General features: G+C 44.2%; 1 protein-coding gene across 1 annotated transcript in view; it reads right to left on the bottom strand.

Moving 5' to 3' along the window:
* The window catches only part of STPG2 (sperm tail PG-rich repeat containing 2), a 975,224-nt gene that overhangs the window by 860,345 nt on the left and 92,994 nt on the right, over nucleotides 1-21,885 (bottom strand). The window contains exon 6 of the mRNA XM_088464461.1: nucleotides 21,142-21,253. Within this exon, the coding sequence (XP_088320587.1) occupies nucleotides 21,142-21,253 (112 nt within the window). The remainder of the gene's footprint in view (nucleotides 1-21,141; nucleotides 21,254-21,885) is intronic.

The raw sequence follows: 21,885 nt of genomic DNA, 5'->3' as shown, positions 1-21,885 counted from the left end.
GAGCCTGAAAGTGGGTGTCTCAGCGCTTGTACTCTCCATCGCATGCTGGTGCATAAGGGAAAGGCTGAGATTAGTATTTGTATATTCCCGAAACCACTGTTGAGACAGCAGTTGTGCAAACTAATGCATTTGTGTCCATCTCTAAATCAGGCCCACAATATATTTTATAAACTGTAAAACAAACACTTTATAAGGTAAAACCTACTTTCCTACTCTCTTGGAACATCTGGGAGGCTCACGAATGTTAGGTGGCTCTCCTGGATGCCCAAGAAAGCAGGCAAGCCCCTCTATGCCATTCACTGCCACCCACTTTCCAGGTAAAGTGGACTGTACAGGCAGCCTGATGACATAATTTGCGCTAAATTGCATGATCATTGTCCCAGTGGAATCACAATGACACAAACATGGAACCACATCCCCCAATATTGCTCCTGCATGTGCTATGCCCCCCTATCAGGCTCACGGAGGGAGCAGCCTTAAAGTAGGTAACTATGCAGTATGTAGTATTCAAGTGGACTAACATAAAGTGAAAAATGATGCAGAGTTGAACACAACTTTGTTTTTTGTGGAGCATATTTTGCATGTTTGCTCTAGAACCAAGCGTATGGAACTACAGGCCATGCACGTATCTCAGACACATCTCTCTCCGCTTGTGACTGAGTAATGGGGCCTTCTCACAAAGGCTAAGTTCAGAGAGAGTGTATCAATGAAATTGCAAGTTCATAAGGTAGTGGACTTGACAACCAAAGCATGGTTTAGCCGAGCAAGTGAGAGGAACACGGGGGGAGGGGGAGAGGGGATGATTCAGCAAATCCACACAGAGCAGGTATGGTGTTTATCTGAACACACCTAATTTTACCCAAGAATATCTTAGAGATTTTGGGTGAAGTAATCCTTTAAGCAGTAATCAAGTATAGTCTTTGTCATGTTTGGTTTGCATTGTAAAGTGTCAGTAAAGTGGTGCAGAAAACATGGCCTGTCTGATGAGTCATCCTTGACTCATGGTTGTTTGTGAAATATTCTATTGTGATTTTGGGTGCATTTGGTTTGTATATAAAGTAATTACTAATGATTGCAACGCTATTCTTTGTGATTACAATCATTTTATGACAATACAGAATGCTCTAGAATAACTCCTTACACACACTAATCATAGAGCAATAGAGCACGCATGGACCCTGAATGGTTAGACTGAAAACAATGTTAATCACACTTGAGAAGGCCCATGTTATCAAGAATCATAACATAAGGTCAATCAGCTGAATAAATATGGCACTAGGGTGTTCTACTCTCCTGGCAGTTATAGAAAACTATAACCATCTTCTTGTGGCCATTCCTGTCACCAAATCTCAAGCCATCTGAACACTTATGGGACAACAAATGACGGTGTACCCCAACACCATCAACAAAATATCATCTTATGGAATTTGTCACCATGATCTTCTAGTAATGTTTCAGACACAGGTAGAATCAAATCACATGCAAGCAATTCTGGCAGCCTGTGTTGCACCAATCCTCTATTACGATAATTTTTGTTACTGTTTTGTTAATTTTGGCAGTTACATGCATATTATAACTATACAAGAGATACCTATCTACCAAAAGCAGATGCACAGCTACCAAAAAAATCTCTTTTATGATAATACAAACCTGGATAGTGCACCACTGCATAAAATACTCGAATGCTTGTATAAGCTTGAGAAGATATAAGCACCCTGTTTTTTATTGAAGCAAAACTGGTTAAGGCTGGTTTGATGTTGATAGTTTGGAATTGGTGTTTATTGGCTGTCAATCAAAATGGCTATCCTATTAGGCCTTCTTTTTAGGCGGGGTTTAGTATTTCTATATAAAGGCTGGAGGAGGAGTCTGGCTTCCTCTTTCCAGATTGTGATCCAGTCGGATAAGTAAACTGTATCTGCTGATACTGTAGTTGCAGCCATTTTGTGTGGTTTTTCTGTCCCTATTTTCTTTCTTAAATTCTTTTTCTGTACTACTTATATCTTTCCCTTCATTATTTACTCTATTTTCTCTTTTGCTTGTATCCCTTTTACCCATTTTCAATCCTCCCTAACCCCCTCACCTTCTTTACCTCACTCTCTTTAACACCCCCCCACCCTTTATTCTATTTGCGTTTGTATCCGTTTTTTGGTTTGACATTCATAATGCCCCGTCCACGTCGCAGCGCTCCCCCCTCCCGTCGCTTAGTTGAGGCAGCGAGACCATTAACGGTCGCGGCTGCCTCTTCAGCCACCCGCGGCGCGCACCTGTCTGTAGCGCGCGCCAGATCCCGCCCTCTGCCAGCCGCCGCGGCTGCGGTGGCTGCGCATGGTTCTGGTCACCCCCCGACGTCTCCCTCTCCTTCCAGCCTGCAAGCGTGGCTGGCGAGGGGAGCGGCGGGTGTTACAGGCACTCCCCGGTCGCAGGCAAGCATTGCCAGCGACGGGGGAAACTCTCACTCGGCTCCGCCGATAAGCCCCGCCCACCAGGGCGCGGGCGCCATTTTGATGAGTGGGGAGGTTTTCACCTCTTCATGTTCCCCCCCCACGGCTCTAAGGGCTGGGGGGCTGAGTGCACTTTCTTGTAGTAGTGGGCATTCCTCTCCCAGGGGCCAGTTAGGGGATCAGATAGGTAGTGGTCAGGCTTCACCGGCTGCAGGCTCACTCCGCAGGCTGGTTAACCCTTTTGGTGGGACACAGATCCCTAACATTGTCCCACCTATAATGCCTTCTCCACTAGCTTGAGTGGGTAATCAAGGTGGGATGCAGGCATTAACTTCAGCCCAAGGGGGGGATGCCTGTGCAGGGTTTCCACTGGCCCCCTTATTTTTATCCAGGTTTGGGGCATCAGACAATACAGCCTCAATTTACAGGGCCCATGCAACAGTTGTGCCCCCCTCAATTTGTTCAAGGAGCCGGACAATTTCATCAAAATTATGTTGCGGCTCCTCTGCAATTTAATACATATGCACAGCAGGTGCATTACATGCATGGGCAGCAGGGTAGTCAGCAGCAGAGGTTGCAACCTCCCCTTCCGCTTGCTCCCCCGCCAGCTTTACCCCCCATTCCTAGGCAGGCACCACCAGCGCAGCCCCCCGTTTCTGCATCACCTCGGATTATGTCAGTACCATTAGTTGATACAAATGTTTTAGATGTTATAGACTCTAATACTGCTGTCTTGAGTTCGCAGGCTCCTTCTGTTCATTCAGCACTAGCGGTTTCGGCATCGACCTCTACGGGCGCTGAGGATCAGTTATCGGCATGTCAAAGTGCGGTGGGCGAGTCGTGCAACAAGGATCAGGCCTCTTCATCTGCGGTCGAGTCGCTGGCCCCTTCCACATCGGGAGCAGGTGAGAAAAATATTATGCCCAATGTTAGCGCTTTGTTGTCGCGATCGGAGGAATCTTCTGATTCATCCAGCTCCGCAGAAAAACCACGCAAGCTGATGAAGTATTTCGTGCAGCAGTTGAAGGGAAAAGGCAAGACCCCTAAAAGGGCAGGTAGCGTAGCCAGTTCTGCTCCGGATGTGTCGGGTGATGCGGTCCATTGCTCAAATACAGCGATATTAAGGGGGGTTAGGTCTAAAGTTAGAGAGAGGATTAGAAAGGGTCGTTATGTGGATATGTTTTCAATAACCCACGATGCTAAAAAAGCTTTGGACTTAGCTAAGGCTGGGGGTCCAGCAGCGGAGGAGGCTAGAAGGAGTTACCAGAATTGGCTTACTGGTGTTTATGTTTTTGCGGCCTGTTACATAGAAACTCGGCCAGCAGAGTGCTTAAATATATTAAAATATCTGCATTTAGTACAGGGCATGTATGTTTCCGCCAGGGTCAATGTATGGAGGCAGTATGACGAGCTCTTTAGGAAGAAGCAAGATGGCCAGAAAATTTGTCATTTTGGTTTTAAGGATGTTGAAGTGTGGTTAGAGGTCACGCAGCATACACGACCTACTAACGAAGCACCAGTGGAGCGTAAACAGCCCTTTGTGTCACGACCAGGTTTCAACACTGCGGGTAGAGGGAAGTGCTATGCATTTAACAACTCGCAGTGCACTAGGGGGACAAGCTGTCGTTACAGGCATGTCTGCATCCTCTGCGGGGGTAATCACCCATCAAAGGAATGCAGTCGCCCAGGTGCAGGGGGGAAGGGAGAACAGCGTCCTAACCCTAAGTAAAGCTGTGTCACCAATTAATGTCAGAGTTTTAGAGCGTTGGGCGAATCGTTATCCTCTTAAGGAGGAAGCAAAATTTTTAATCCAAGATTTTAAGGAGGGTTTTAGGCTGCCATTAGTTCATCCAGTTTTAGTAGTGGCTAAAAGGAACTTGAAATCAGCTAGGGACTTTCCAGACGTGTTAGTAGCAGAAAAGATTAACTTAGAGGTTAGTTTGGGTAGGATGTGTGGCCCTTTCACCCTACCTCCAATGGATAATCTTTGTATCTCACCTCTTGGAATCGTGCCAAAAAAGGAACCTGGGAAATTCAGGTTAATTCAACACCTGTCTTACCCGGAAGGTGGTTCGGTGAATGACGCTTTAGATCCAGCGGATTGCAGCGTCACTTACCAGTCATTCGAGGATGCCCTTAGTATAGTGCAGGGTTTTGGGAAGGGGGCTTTGTTAGCCAAAATAGATATTGAGTCTGCATTTAGGTTACTTCCCCTTCATCCTGATTCCTTTCGTTATATGGGTTTTAAAGTGGGCGGTTTATTCTATGTAGATAAATGTTTACCTATGGGCTGCTCGATTTCATGTTCCTTTTTTGAATGTTTTAGTTCCTTTTTACAGTGGTGTATTCAGGCTGGTACAAATCAGGCAGGTGTCACGCATTACTTGGATGATTTTTTGTTAGTAGGTCCGGGTTATAGTGATGTGTGCGCTGAACTTCTCTTTTCGGTGCAAGCTTTTTTCTCTGTCTTGGGAGTACCCATAGCTGAGAAAAAGACGGAAGGGCCGATTACCAGATTGTCTTATATGGGTATTGAGGTCGATACTGATTTGGGCCTCTGCAGATTGCCAGCTGATAAGGTGAAAAAACTTAATGATTTGTTGTTCGGTTTAGTTTCAGTTAAAAAAGTTTCTTTGAAGCAATTGCAATCTTTGCTAGGTTTACTTAACTTCGCATGTAGAGTCATCCCAATGGGTAAGGTTTTTTGCAGGAGATTAGAGCGGGCTTCAGCAGGTGTTAAAAAGGCCCATTACATGATTCGCTTGTCTGAAGAAATGAAAGATGACTTTAAGGTTTGGTTAAAATTTTTACGCGAATTTAATGGGATAAGAATTTGGTTGCTGCCGCCAGTATCTAATAATGATTTGCAGCTTTATACGGATGCGTCCGGTTCTATAGGTTTTGGAGCTTTCCTTGAGGGAGAATGGTGCGCGGAAGCTTGGCCAGAATCGTGGCACGCTGAGGGCTTGACAGGTAATTTACTCCTGCTGGAACTTTTTCCCATTGTAGCGGTGGTAGAGATTTGGGCTTTAAAGCTTAGTAATCGTAGAATCGTATTTTGGTGTGATAACCTAGGAGTAGTGCAGGCTATCAATAATCAGAAGTCAGTTTGCCAGCAAGTAATAAGGCTTCTTAGGCATTTGATTTTTGTTTGTCTGTCTATGAATATTGAATTTACAGCTAAGCATGTTCCTGGAGTTGAAAATGAGATTGCGGATGCATTATCTCGTTTTCAATGGGAGAGATTTAGAGCGCTTGCGCCTTCTGCAGCGGTTCATGGTTTATCTTGTCCTGATTGTGTTTGGCAGATCATAAGGCCGGCATTATAGGACTTGCTTTAAAAGCACTTGCTCCTGGTACTTTGAGATCCTATTCGGCGGCCTGGAGCGAGTGGCAGGCCTTCATTTCTGGCACAGAAGAGGGTAAGAGTGTTCAGGATTTGATGTTAGAGTTTGTCTGGCGCTGGCATGAGAGTGGCCGTTCAAAGTCATCCATGTCGAGCGCATTAGCAGGAATTTCATATTTTGCTCGCTTAAATGGTTTGGTGGACCCCACCAAGTCTTTTGTAATTTCTAAAGCATTAAAGGGATGGGCAAAGGAAAAATTGAAGACGAGTGATTCTCGTAGGCCTATTGACATGGGAATGCTAAAGGACTTGGTGGTGTAGTCAATGTGATAATTAAACCAGAATTGCTTCTTATTAAAATACAGAGGTCAAAGACAGATCAATTAGGAAGGGGGCGTTGGATCTCTGTCCCGTCGCATCCGGAGCCGAGCATATGCCCGGTAGTGTTGGCTAATAGTTACAACCAGCGCAGGCCTAAGGGAGGGGTACAATGGTTATCGCATGCGGATCTTTCCCCGCTTTCGAAGTTTCAGTTTACGAGTGTTTTTAGTGATTGCCTTGTGGCTCTGGGTTTGCCAGTTGAGCTGTATACTCATTCATTCAGAATAGGGGCAGCAACCTGCGCGGCAGAGTCAGGCTGCTCTGCTGAGTCGATAAAGCGCTTGGGAAGGTGGAAGTCTTCTGCATTTAAAAGCTATATAAGAAGCGATAAGCTGCAAAAGTAATTGCGCTCCCTGCGAGTTTGTTATTTGGGAAACCCAGGACCTTATGTCACCCGCCGCTAGGGGGGATTTGGAGTTCTTTTCACCTTTGCCCTCAAAAGTAAAAAGAGGTTTGGTGTTGTTCACCTCCATCTGGGTCACCCAATTTAACTCAGTTGTCCCCTGCCTTGGTTATCATATTAATGAATTTCAGTTACTAATACTTTGTTATATACTTTACACTTACAGGTTTTTTGGGAAGAGATTGTCGGGTGTGGATTGTAGGACACTCTTTTGTTTTCTGGGCAAGTAGACACCCTTGTGCCAGGTCAGGTCCTTGCGGAATCCGCTGGATCGGCTTGAGAGGTTTTAAGTGGAATGGTCTGTTGGACATTCTTTGGCAATCAGAGAATAAGTGGGGTGTTCCGGATTGTTTAGTGGTGCACCTAGGCGGTAATGATCTTGGTACAGGTAAAGGAGTGGAATTGATCATTGCCATTAAGAGGGATATGAAGGTGATTGCAGAACGTTGGCCTCAAGTTAAGCTCTGTTGGTCAGAGGTCATTCCGCGGAGGTTTTGGCATGGTACGCACACTGGGTCTGCTATAGACCGGATTAGGAGGAAGTTGAATGCTGCAGTATCCAGGTATATAGTTGGTTTAAATGGGATTGTAGTGAGGCATCCACGCATACGTTACGAGGAGGAGCATTTGTATAGGCCAGATGGGGTTCACCTGACAGATGAGGGTTTAGAGTTATTTGTCGTAGCCATTTTGTCATGTTTGGCATAGTTTAGAGGCGTCCTATAGGTTAGTGGTGGTCAGGGTCCACGTTGTGTGGCGGAAAGCAGTGCTCATCGGCGGCTCAATTTAGCGCAACAGATCTTGGCTAGCATTTCCCCTTTGAGAAAGGCGAGTCGGTCATTACTTTATGAGAGGACCAGGTCATCATCCTAAGGAGGGACCAGCACTGTGCTAGTTAAGGGGAGGTGGTACTACCCAGGATGGTTTGCGCATGGGGTGGAAACTCCACCCCAATTTTGGTAAATAATACTTATATGGGCTGTAGACCGATTGAGCACTGCTTTTTTCACCACCAGGCTTAATTCTGATTCTAATTCTAATTCGTATTAATAAATTTGGCTATGACCTCTTTTTTGCAATTTATACAGTTGTCGCATCTTTATTTATTATTTAGTTATAGTTTAAGAGTGGTGTGAAAATAATAAAACTATGGGTGACTTAAAATACTCGAATGCTTGTATAAGCTTGAGAAGATATAAGCACCCTGTTTTTTATTGAAGCAAAACTGGTTAAGGCTGGTTTGATGTTGATAGTATGGAATTGGTGTTTATTGGCTGTCAATCAAAATGGCTATCCTATTAGGCCTTCTTTTTAGGCGGGGTTTAGTATTTCTATATAAAGGCTGGAGGAGGAGTCTAGCTTCCTCTTTCCAGATTGTGATCCCACCCACCCACCCGAATTGGATTGAATTGGTTTATACCAATATGTTATCGTTGGAATGTATTTTTTATGTGATTCTTCCAACAGGTGAGGCGCAGCCCGGCGGAAAGCAGTGCTCATCGGCGGCTCAATTTAGCGCAACAGATCTTGGCTAGCATTTCCCCTTTGAGAAAGGCGAGTCGGTCATTACTTTATGAGAGGACCAGGTCATCATCCTAAGGAGGGACCAGAACTGTGCTAGTTAAGGGGAGGTGGTACTACCCAGGATGGTTTGCGCATGGGGTGGAAACTCCACCCCAATTTTGGTAAATAATACTTATATGGGCTGTAGAACGATTGAGCACTGCTTTTTTCGCCACCAGGCTTAATTCTGATTCTAATTCTAATTCGTATTAATAAATTTGGCTGTGACCTCTTTTTTGCAATTTATACAGTTGTCGCATCTTTATTTATTATTTAGTTATAGTTTAAGAGTGGTGTGAAAATAATAAAACTATGGGTGACATGTTATTTTAGGTTTGGAGACCCATTTGGATTAACACACAAGCATGATGTTTTGAAAACAAAACAAATAAATAAATTGCTACAGTATAAGCCTTCTCTGTTTCCTTACAGCTTTTATAGATCTTGAGGGACAATTATGTAAATAACACGTTTGTTGCTATAGAAACCAATCACTTTGAATGTCATAGTGTAGTTTAGAATAATAAAGTAAACATATGACCAGTAACTATGGGCATCATCATGTTTCTTTTTTTTTTCATTTTTATTTATTCTTTTGTAAATGTTCTACTTTGGTTTTTTTTATTATTTTCTTTCAGATTTCTTTTAAGGCACAATAAAGATAGCTTCAGCATAAACTCACTTACCTATGTTCCTATGTAGATTATATATTTTAGCAAACACAAGGTTGTCTATTGTCCCTGTAGTTTTTCAGGATAATATAATAAACAAGTAAAAACAACAGAACAAACTACTGTATTCTTCACACATTGTATGGCAATGGGCTACGTCAACTTATTTTATCATTGTATTGTGGTGATGCTCTTTTAGAAGAGGGCTATGCTTGACATAATGCAATTTGTATTTGTCAGTTTGCCTTTAAAGAATAGATTTTATTATTTTTCTGACAAATGAAACTATGTTGCCCACCATACAACATAGACAATAAATGTTGTTTGCTTCCACAAAATTATTCTGCTAAGAATCTGCTGCCACCTAGTGGAATTATTAATAAAGTTCTGTTATGCTTCATAAATGTATAAACTCTAAAGGATTTTCTTTTTAAGATCCCTTTTTTGATGTTGATGATAATTTATATATGTATGTAATCTTTGATAATCCAGACCATAGTGGGATAAAGGTATTGTGCCACACTGGTAAAATGCATGTCAATTTTAAGGGGAACGAGTACACTGACATAAAGGAAGCAAGGAAAATGGGTGAATTGTGAGTCGGAAATACACACCCCTGGGCCTGCATAATGTGCATACATTTTCCTGACAGCAGCTACTGGCATAACATGATATTTTATGTACTGCATTTAGAACATAGGGCCTGATTCAGTGAGGATTGCAACTGCAATTAAGCCATACTTGCCGACAATCAGCTCCAGCCTTCCGGGAGGGAGCTGATTGTCGGCTAATAGCGGGGGGCGGGGTCGGCCATTGGGGGCGGAGCCGGGGCAGAGCGCTCATTTTGTGTCACACTGGGGGCGGAGACGGGGCGGAGCTGCACAATTGCGTCATCGTGATTTTCGGCATTGCGAATCAGGGGGCGGGGCCACGATGACGCGATTCTGCGCGAATCGCGTCTTCGGGCCCCCCGCTGCGGGTATTTCTGTTTTTTTCAGGGGGGAGGCGGGGAGGGTCGGAGACTTCCGGGAGGCTTGCCTGCCTTTCCGGGGGGCTGGGAGCGGCACCCGAAAATCGGGAGGCTCCCGGCCAAATCGGGAGGGTAGGCAAGCCTGGATTAAGCACGCAATCAGCCAATTGTTGCGTACTGCGCTTGCGTATACATCGCAGCACGCATGCACAAACACTTCACTGCGTTCTGGCTATGCAGACCCATCGCAGAGTGATTGATAGGAAGTACCATTTGGGGGTGGTGATGGGTGTTGTCCACGAAACACAGGTGTGCCAGTGCATTTGAACGCTGTTGCAGGGGCGTGCTTAAATTAGCCACTGCGATGCCATACGCAGCCTGAGCTCTCACTGCGTACCAGAAGGTTAGCAATTTCTGAGTAATGTCAGAGCTTCCAAGTGTGCGTGAGGCTGCGATGGTACTTACTCGATGTTTAAGATTGTTTGGTTTGCATTGTAAAGTGTCAGTAAAGTGGTGCAGAAAACATGACCTGTCTGATGAGTCATCCTTGACTCATGGTTGTTTGTGAAATATTCTATTGTGATTTTGGGTGCATTTGGTTTGTATAGCCTTAAAATATAAAGTAATTACTAATGATTGCAACGCTATTCTTTGTGATTACAATAATTTTATGACGATACAGAATGCTCTAGAATAACTCCTTACACACACCAATCATAGAGCAATAGAGCACGCATGGTAACAGGGATGTTACAAGAGAGGAGGGGGCTCGTGTGCAGTCTCTGCCTGGGGCCCCCTCCTCTGTCTCTAGTCTGTGCCCAACGACTACAGCGCATGCGAAGGTCACCGGGAAAATGGCACGGCAGCCATTTTCCCAGTGTTGTCCCTACTGCGCATGCGCAAAATACCGGGAAATGGCCACGGTGGCCATTTTCCAGGCATTTTTTGCAGCGCTGACACTGGTGCTGACGTGGGCCTCCCGGAGTGGTAAGTATAATAAGGGTGCAGGCAGTGGTTAAAGTGGAAATTTTAAGGTGGGGTACGGAAATATCAGGGGGGCTTTACTTATGCTGGGCATACACGGCCAGATAAAATGCCTGTCAGACCGACAGACATTTTATCTGGCAGCCTGCCAGCCGCAGATGTCGCCGGCATACACTGTGAGATTTCTTTCACAGTGCATCAGCCCGACATCCGCGCTCCGCCCCCGGGGGAGGAGACATTTCCCTGTTCCTTCCGTAGGAAGGAACACAGGAAATGTCTGTCTGTCGGCCGCGGCTGGGCATACACTGCCCGATGCGGCCGACAGTTTACCGGGAAATATTGCATCGGACGGGCATGCTGGACAATCCGGCATGCCCGACCGAGCAATATTTAACCCTCGGTCTCCCCCCCACACGCTACCTGATATCGTCGGATCGCCCCTATAATTGTAGCGTGTATGGCCAGCATTAGGCAGGACCCCCTGATATTGCCATACCTCCACTTCCTCCCCTCACAATACACAAACCTCACAGTACACACCACACGTCACAGCACACCACACAGCATACTACACCTCACAGCACACCACACTGCATACTACACCTCACAGCACACCACACTGCACAACACAGCACCAGTACACATCTCACCTCGCTGTGCTGCGCCATGCTCTGTGATCACGGTACTCCCAGGCTCCCTTCCCCTCACTCCAAGGCGGCATTTTGAATTCCGTGATGGCTCGAGCCAATGACAGCTAGCAGACCTTCAGCCCAGCCAATTAGAGGCGGTCACATGGCCGCCCCTGAATGGCTGCCAGTCCGCGAGCTGTGATTGACAGAATCACAGCTCGCAGCCAGAGCCAAATACAATATGCTGTCGGTCCCGTGAGGCCAGAGCCAAATTTAAACAGCCTGTTGACCGGACCTGGGACAGTGACAGTCCTGCGCCGGTCAGGTGCCGAAGTGAAGTTCCGGTATGACATACCGTTTCATACCGGCACACTTCGAGTACTAGGTGTAGGGTATGCAGTGTGGGCCCCCCTGGATCCAGGGCCCATGTGCACCGCACACCCTGCACCCATTATAAATACGCCCCTGGATAGGGACAGTTTTAGCATTGCGGATTTGCAGTAGGTCACAGACCCAGTTCTTGTGACCTACCAAAATGCCCAGAGCCTACTTTAGTGCATTTTAAAAATCATAATTTTAGCACATACTGGACATACTGTAGCTAGAAACAAGTGGGCCTGTTTCTGAGTAATCCTATTGTCGTGATGGTGATCCGATGCTGCATATTTGGACGCAGCACTCGTATTTGCAATGCTGGCAGGAGGAGTATTTTGCCTACAAACACCTCCTGCTGCACTAGCATATGTTAGCATTGCTGCTGTGCCTCCAAAATGATATATGAAGTTCTTGGTACACTGCGGGCTTACCCCCAGGATCTCCCTGATCTGATTGCTGCTCTGTGACACCATCCGAGGTGGTGACACTAAAATAGCAGAGAAGCTCTGCTACTTTGATGTCACCCCCTTGGATAGTGTCATCCGATGCGGCCCACACCACACCCTCCTAGTGACGCCACTGTGTACAGGTTAGCAGTGTGTGTGAGGTCAAGTCTGAGAATCTAATGATACTGTCTATGTGACGAAATACAGTAGACTGGTGGTATATGTGGGAGAATGTTCTGTGTGATGATTTATATTATTTTAGATAATTATATTCAGGTTTTTGTGAAGTATGTAATCAGCTAAAATGCATCCCCCACCACTAAAATCTATACATGATTCACAAATTATTTATTACAAAATTGCAATTTAATAATGTTTAGGAAAATGTGTGCAGACATGAGTAACATACATATGAACATTTGATAGGTATAACAAATAAGAAGAAATTGTAATTTTAAAAAAATTATATAAATTATATATTGTGCAATTATTTTTGACAGGGAGATTTCCTGTATATTTTGTAGAGATGAGCAGTGGCGGTTCCTACCTTTTCCAGTCCGGGGGGGATGCCCGGGCTGCAGCTTAGGTCAGCGCTGACCATAGTCCCTAATTTTGTATTGCGCATGCGCAGAAGCAGCGCTCGTGGAAGAAAAAAAAACGCGCATGCTCAGCTTTAGCAGGAATAAAACACACTACATTGGCCTCCTCGGGAATAACACTACAGTACAAGTGCGCTGAGCTGACCGCCGCGGCACACTTGACAACTACTTGCGGCACACTAGTGTGCCTTGGCACCGTGATTGAAAACCCCTGTTCTCGAAGATAATAGCTAGAATCTGATTGGTTGCTATGGGCAACATCTCCACTTCTAAAAACTCTCACTTTAGTAAATATACCCCTTAGACTCTCCTCAGGGATTTGTGACATTTCTGTTTCTGAACGCACAGTTTGTTCTACTGCCTTAGTGGTTTTAATTTCTTTACAACTCTTCTACACTCTGAGTGATAAGGGCCTGCATAGTCATGAGAGGCAGAGGAAGATGTCTCCCAGATACTTGCAGAACCACCACTCATAAATAAAGGCCAAGGCCTCAGTCTTTTCTTGCCACTGCGTGTGGTACATGGCATATTGGCAATTTTGTTTTTCTGCACCACACTTTCCCTTTATTAGATGTGTTTTTTTCTTTATCACTGTATATTTTTATTTTTATTTTAGATGCCCTGACTTAGACCCGCTATGCCCTTGAGCATCGGCTTTAGTAGATGACGTTAAAGGACTAGCATCATCATTATTACTGGTGGCAGCAGTTGCAGTGACAGTATTTGGTTGCTCTTCTCTAAACGGAATGTTATCCATTTTTCAATTTGCAGATCACTGCATGGCTTATATATGCAGTGAACAAAATGCACCAAAGAGTACAAACAATAAATTATACATTTTTTTGATGGCACAACTGTATTCTTGCGTGGACTGTAGCAAATGGGCTTATATATGCACAAAGCGCACAAAACAGTACAAACAATATAATTTTTTTTTTCTATGGTGCTGCTGTATTCCTGCATGGACTGGAGCCACAGGGCTTACATATTCACGTGAGCAAAACAAAGCACACAAAACAGTACAAACATTACAATTATTTTTTTTATGGTGCAGCTGTATTCCTGCATGGACTGGAGCCACAGAGCTTATATATGCATGTGAGAAAAAAAAAAGCGCACCAAACAGTACAAAACAATACAATTAAATTTTTTGATGTCGCAGGCACAGCTCTATTCACACTACATGGAGTCACAGGGCTTATATATGCATGTGAATGTCTTACTGGAGTCTGGACACAGCACAGCCAATACAGCATACAGCATCATGCTCTCCTATGCGCACTGACTAAGCAGCACAGCCACTTGTGACTTGTGAATGTGGACATAGCCTATACAGCTGAGTACAGCACAGCATACAGCATCATGCACTCCTATACACATTGACTAAGCAGCACAGCCACTTGTGAGTGTGGACACCGCCTATACAGCAGAGTATAGCACAGCATACAGCAGTGTACACCCCTATACACTACATATTGAGTAAGCAGCACAGCCACTTGTGACTTGTGAGTCTGGACACAGCCTAGCCAGTACAGCACAGCAGCCTGAACCCCCCCCCCCTTATACACATTAACGAAGCAGAACAGCCTATACAGCAGAGTTTAACGCAGCATACAGCAGCATGCTTAACAAGGAAATAGCGCCGAGCCCCGTCTGCGGCACCTTATATATATTCCAAAATCCACGAGAATCCGCCACCGTGAGGATGACGTTTTGCTTCTAAGTGGAATCCGAGTCAGACAGGAAGATCCGGGCTGGTCGGATTCCAAGGAATCTGAACCACTCATCTCTAAATATGAGTATGAGGCTGTTATGCCGGACACTGGGATCTGTATTGGGAATATGAGACTGGTAAGCATGGGACTATGATGCCAGGCATGAAGCAGGGTGGGCCTGCTATAATTGTGGGCATTGAGCTGTATGTAATCTAGATTGTTTTATTTGATTATCTTCCATACCATGCATGCAAAGTATAACCTTTGTTCTTCATAAACATTCTCTGTGCTAAGCAAGCTATACAAGATATATCCTTTCTCACCATAGCACACTTCTAGTAATTACTTCTTTATTCGGGTGTGGTATGACAGGTTAACAATCATAATGTCAACATTAGAATGTCGACATGGCCATAATGTCGACAATGAACACGTAGAAATTCATCATGCAGACACTTATGAAATGTCGACATATTAGAATACTGACATATTATCCACGGTGGCCCAGTGGTGACTTACCTGCTCCAGGAGGCTCCAGCAAGGCTTACGGATCCTGGAGGTCATGTGACCATCAATTCTGGGTCAGACTTCTGGACCACCAACGGGTCTGTATTGAACTGCTACCCCTACCCCTAACCCTCCCTCTAGTGCTTAACCTAATCTTTCCCCCTCAGAGCCTAACTATAACCTCCCTCAGCCGCCTAACCCTAGCCCTCCCGCCCGCAGCCTAACCATGACAATGTAGACATTTCACATGTCGATATTGTGAGCACGATTACATGAAGCCTGTCGCAGGTCACTAGCGGTTACTGCCATTGTAATGAATGGGAAAGCAATGATTGGCTAAGACTATGGGAATGGCTTCTACGGCAGTGCTTCCATATTCATTTCCATGGCAGTGACTACTAGTGACCTGTCATTTTGCTTTAGCTCTAAGCACAATGTATAGTGTCTGTCCATGGGGTTCCGCTCGGTTTGTTATTTTACCTAGACCATTAGATGCCTACTTAGAACAAATAGGAGCACATCCAAGGATTTGGTAATTATGAAATTGGTGGTTTTGGGATCTGTGTTTTAATTTTGTTTTTTTAAATACAAGATTACAACATGTGGTGTGTGAAAACTGTGGTTATTTTACTATTCTCTTTACAGGCGTGCCCTTAATGTCTCGGTATGCTTGCACTTGTTGTTACACAAGTGCCATCATGTCAAGACTGTCTTGGTTGGACTTGTAGACTGCCTCTAATGAACAATATTATTATCTATTATATAACCATTAACCAGGCACCTACAGCCTCCAGGGGTGTGGGAAATAGCTTTCAGCCCAGGGCTGTTTCTCCATTGAGAGGGGGACCCCATTTTAATTTTGGTGTCCTGAATTTCTGAGGCATTTCAGCCCAGGGCTGACCAGGCTGGGGCTTGTTGCTGTTATGGCAGGAGGACCCTATGCTGTATGGGCCAGATTCAGAGCCGGACGCTCTGAAAAGAGCGCTCGCTCTGAATCAGGGCCGTCCTACCTATTATTGGAATGGCCTCCTGGCCGCTCGCTTAGCTGTGGGTGACCACCCACAGCTTATGCGAGCGGCCAAAAAGATGGTCGCGATGGTCAAGACCATCGCGACTATCGGGCTTGCGACGAGACCCTGCGATAGGGTCTCGCTGCCGCAAGCCCAGGAGTGCTTTTGGCTCTATCAGAGCCAAAAGCACTCCCACTGACGTCACTAGTGATGTCAGTGGGGCCGGACCCAGACGGTAGGCGTTCCCATGGGAACGCCTCCGTCTGGGCAGCCACGCCTCCGGCACGTCCATCAAAGGGGGCGTGCTCACTCACCATCGACAGCACGCCCCCTTTGGTGCGAGACCCATAGCGACGGCTTGGCCGTCGCTATTCGGGTCTCGCGCATGCGCATGACGGAGCTCCCTCCATCGTGCGCATGCGCACTAGGGCAACATCGACCCGCTAGCGAGCGCTCAGTGCTCGCGAGCGGGTCTGAATCAGACCCTATGTCTCCCTGATATAGCATCAGTCCCCCAGCTTATTAAGTCTGGTGCTCATTAAAAAAAAATAGGGGAAAGTCCATGCCATTTTTTCCCCTATTTTCCCACACCAGCCCAGACTGATAGATCCAGGGCTGGTTATTGATTTGGGGGGACCCCACACCATTTTTGTTTAATTAACCATTGATTCTCTGTTTAACATTACAAAGTCTGCACAGATCAGTATTATCTATGCAGAGCTTTGAATCAACTGCAGACTGCTGGTGCACAGAAAACATACAACAGATATCGCCGGCACATTGGAAGAGACACTCTTATATGATGGCTAGAAAATCCTGCAAACCACTGGCGATGTGCAGCATTTTTGTTTAGTAGTCAAACACGATTAGTAAATTTACCCCCAAGTATGATATATTGGCCCAGAGGGAAAAAAAATAATGGGGACTGTGTTCTGCAGAGTTATTTTGCATAGCGCTGGATATATCTCTGATATTTTCTTCATTAGGCTACTCTTAAATTCCAGCAATACTAAAAGATGCTTAAACCAGACCTAAATACAAATAAGAGGCATATTAAGGGAAAAAGTTGCATGGAAAGACAATCAGCGCTACCAAGTCGAACAGGGTTCACGCATTAAGTGTAACGCGACTTGTAGCATACGGAGGATAGATGTATGTGGACACATCTGTATCTGCATGATTTCATGCTTTTCTAGCTTAAGTACCCTACGTTGCCCGGGATTAAATCTTCAAGTTAAGCTTTATTGTCATCAAAATCCATCCAGTAGAAGGCCCAGAACAGGCTCCCTGGGTCAAAATTCTGCCCATCGCACTCCGCCAAGAAGTCCGTCCGGGACTCCAATCAATCCATCAGGCATCCCAGACCAATTGCCATCCCTCTGTGAAGTTTTCATCCAAATCCATCCAGTTGAAGGCCCAGAATAGGCTCCCTGAGCCAAAGTTCTCCCCAGCACCCCCAGGTCAAAATTCTGCCCAGTATATACCAACGGGAAGTCCGACTGTGACCTCAACCACCTAGTATGTCTTCTGGGATCCAATTTACCACTCTATGAAGTTTTTGTCCAAATCCATCTGGTGGAAGGCTCAGAACAGGCTCCCTGGGTCAAAGTTCGGCTGAGCGTACACCAATGGGAGGTCTGAATGGGACCTCAACCCCTCTAAAACCTGGCCAGGATCCAACTGGACCACATTGAGTTGGTTTCATTCCAATCGGTGCAGGGGCGTCCGAATGCATAACCGGACAGACAGACAAACAAACAGACCAATGAATTTTATATATAAGATAAATAGATCCATAGGTTTTCTCGACTGCATATTTAAAAATTTTTACAACAAGTTCTGCCCAGTGTACACAAACGAGGTCAGTTGAGACCTCAGCCCCCTAGTATGTCTTCTGGGTTTCAATCTTACCACTCTGTGAAGTTTTCATCCAAATTATGTGATGTCGTCCAAATCCATCAAATGGAAGGCCCAGAACAAGCTCCTTGGGTCAAAGTTCTGCCCAGCGCACTCCACCATGAAGTCCGACCAGGACCCCAACCACTCCATTAGGTATCCCAGACCAATTGTCATCCCTCTGTGAAGTTTTCATCTAGATCCATCCAGTGGGAGGCCCAGAAAAGGCTTCTTGGGTCAAAGTTCTGCCCAGCATCCCTGGGTCAAAGTTCTGCCCAGCGTACACCAACAGGGGTCCAACCGTGCCATCAACCCCCTAGTATGAATTCTGGGATCCAATGTTACCACTCTGTGAAGTTTTTATCTAAATCCATACAGTGGAAGGCTCAGGACAGGCTCCCCGGGTCAAAGTTCTGGCCAGCGTACATCAATGGGAGGTCTCAACGGGATCTCAACCCCTCTAAAACCTGGCCAGGATCCAACTGGACCACACTGAGTTGGTTTCATTCCAATCGGTGCAGGGGTGTCCGAATGCATAACCAGACAGACAGACAAACAGACCAATGAATTTTATATATAAGATAAATAGATCCATAGGTTTTCTCGACTGCATATTTAAACATTTTTACAACATGCGCACATTTCGTGCATAAATATTGTATCTCTTAGGATAAGGAGGATAATGAGGTGGGTTACATTTAGCATAACCTGCCCCTTAGCACACACATCCACGCACACAGGTATAAGTAGCAAGATTTTAATATAAGGTATGTACTGTACATTGGCACAGCTAGTTTATGTGTCAGCCAGTAATGAAAACACTTGCGCAACAACTAGGAGATCTGGAAATCATGCACTGTTAGGGGTAATTTATGAAATATGTGCCAACTGGGTTAAAAATTTAAATAAGGGAATGAGTCTGTTAATCTGCCAAGAAAGAAGAACCCAGAGAGATAATAGAAGGATGGTACTGAGATTTAAACGTTATTGAGTGCTGAAGATAAATGTGCTGCTATAGTTGATTGTGTTTACTGTGCTTTATTGTTGGAGAGCTGTCAATATTGTTTCTCTGGATAAAAAAGGTCAGCGTTAGATGCTAATTATACCTACTTTTACCTATTGTGGAATGCAAGTACAAGAATGTAGTAGGACAGTGACCAAGTAGCAAGAGAGTACTCCAATGAAAAAATGTTGTGTTCACCTTAAAGTAAATGACTGATCAGTCTGGGGGCTTTTGCTAGTTTGCTGAGTGAAATATATTTTGCTATTTCTTAATTTGTGCAATTGAGAAGTTATCTTTAGAAAACAGTGTATTGAAATAATTGAGAAACTGTATTTTCTATTAGTCATAGCAAAAGGGGTGCTGCAGCAGTTAGGATAAAGAAGTATATTCCATCACCAAGAGGACTATTGCCTACTGCATACCTATATCATATTGATAGCTATTGCAAAATATACCCACTGTTTCATTTGTGTTGAATTGCATGTCATTTGTATGCTGATCATTACTTTCTGTACACCCCTATTTCCTGGACCTATTACTCCCCTTTAATAAATTTGCTATATCATTCTATTTATCAAGGCTGTCACATTAAGTAATTTTACTGTGCGCATGGGCCTAGCCTCTCTGCTACAGCCTGAGGAGGACAAGCTTGTGGAATCATTGCCAGATAAAGAAAAGGAAGATCTATTGGAGCTGCTGCCTCTACTGTAAGGTACCATCTAGACCTAACCTATCTATCCACACCAAAACACCCAGGTTACCACATATTTACTTAGCATTGGATTTGCTGTCTAATTGAAGCCAACGGGCATTGACAGCAGATTGCAGTTTTAAAAAAATAGTATTTATAATACAACGGTTTTGACTGTCATTTGTCATCCACCATTGATTTCAATCCCTTATTCAGCAGCCAATCAATGTGTCAATGTGCAGCTGATTTAAAGTACTGCACAGATCAGTATGATCTGTGCAGGGTTTGTTATATTTATATTGTTAAAAAGGTATTAAAAGAAAAACCGTGTGGGGTCCCCTCATTAACCAACCCCTGAGTCTAGGCTGATTTGAAAAATAGGAGGGAAAAACAGAGTGGGGTCCTCCTTATTTTCCAATAATCTGCATTAGGCTGAACTAGTCAGGGCAGCTGATGGTATAGAAGGGGGACACACAGCATGGGGTCCCCCTTATATAACGTCAACCAGCCCTAAACTGATCAGCCCTGGACTGGAATTTCTAAGGAAGTGAAGACCCCCCAAAAATCAAGTTTACATAAGCTCTGAGGCAGGTCTGTTATTTGGGCAGGTTTGCCATTGGTTTTGGGTTGTGGGTTCTAAAACCAATGCACAGTAAATTTGGGGTTTCTATTATTGTAAATTAAAAAACATTGGATTTGTGAGCTGAAGTTCTGTTGTGTTCTAAAGTCATCCATTTGGTCAGTTCTTGTTGGTTTGGCCTTTAGTAAATGAGCAGATAGCAAAACCGGTAAACACCCAAAATAGCAAAACCAACCTTTAGAACAATGCTAGTTATGATACCAATGAGAGTGTTAATATATACTAGTATTAAGAAGACTTTTAGTGCATCCGTGCAGGTCATTTGTCTTACAGATTTTACCAAAATGTTGTTATCTTCACAAAATCAAACTGCAGTTGCATAATATTTAATGGTTGCAAAATCACTGGCAAATTACCTATTTTGTTAGTAACAATTTAAGTGGCGGGGAAAAAAACATTATTGTTAAATTATTCATATTGTACATACATATTCTTACAAATATATAGATTGCTATGTTTATTGCTCTCTCTGACTAAAAAAAACTAAGAATAGAATATTAATATTCAATTATTGCAATAAGCTGACATGTTACTAGCACTTCATATGATTTCCTTAGTCCAACAGAATAAAATATGTAACAGAGAATCATGTAGATATTTATATGACAGTCAGATTAATGTCAGTGCTTTATTTTGTGTGTCTCTGATACAAATCAGAGAAAGCCACAGAGAGGATTAAGACAAAAAAATGTATTTTAGATAAACTGTAGATTGATCTTTTTCTTGTTTGAGAACTATTTCTTTCCCTTTGCTAATACATTGCCTGTTGTAGTCATTTGGGTCATTTCTAATATGGGCTAGGAATTCATGAGTTGCCTCCTCACAGTAAATGATTTTATTTTAGTACTATGAACAGCCAAATTGACTTTACCTTCTTCTCTTCCTGTAATAAGATTACTTCGTGATACCGTGGAATGAATGGCTCATATTTCTTCTTGTCTTCCTTCTTGGAGTTGACATTCTCATAATGCAGTGCACTTTCCCTTTAGAAAGTTCAAAGAAAGATTTATGAGTCTGCAGTTCAGATTGCACAGACATCTAAACAAGAAGAGATAAAGCCTCCCCTCCCTTATGTTTACATTTTGTATAAAGGGCCAAATCTCTCACTAATGGAGGCTTCTGCACTTACAGTGAAAGATACAACCACTTAGGTCTACTGTAAATGCAACTGGCACATAATGTATTTGAATGAGAGTGGCAGAGCTATTTAAAGGAGCAATCTATTCACAATACTTATCTATAACTGAAATGTATGCGGATTATATTTCACAGGCAAACCGATCCATACCTTATAGACCACCTGCTGCTTTTGGTGTGGCAAAGCTAAGGACTTAACCCTTTTGAAAGTTAACTTTCATCACTAACAGTGTACAGTGGGGCTGCAGTCAGACAAGCCAAACAGAACACCTGGTATAATCGGCTTTATATAAGGAAGCAGGGAGCTCTACGCTATGGGGAAAGAAAAATATGGGTTAATGCCAGCCAATTAGGATAGAGCTGAGGTGGAGCTCAGCCCTTAGAAAGTTGCTGGTCCCTGTTGGCATAGCGATCAATGCTGAACCAGCTGGCCAATCTGATAGTCATATGGACTGTGGTAGCTTAAGGCTAGTGATCA

The sequence above is a fragment of the Taudactylus pleione genome, unplaced genomic scaffold (genome assembly GCF_031769625.1).
Source record: "Taudactylus pleione unplaced genomic scaffold, aTauple2 ptg000055l, whole genome shotgun sequence".
Classification (NCBI taxonomy): Eukaryota; Metazoa; Chordata; class Amphibia; order Anura; family Myobatrachidae; genus Taudactylus; species Taudactylus pleione.
This window is presented reverse-complemented; position numbering and strand designations above follow the sequence as displayed.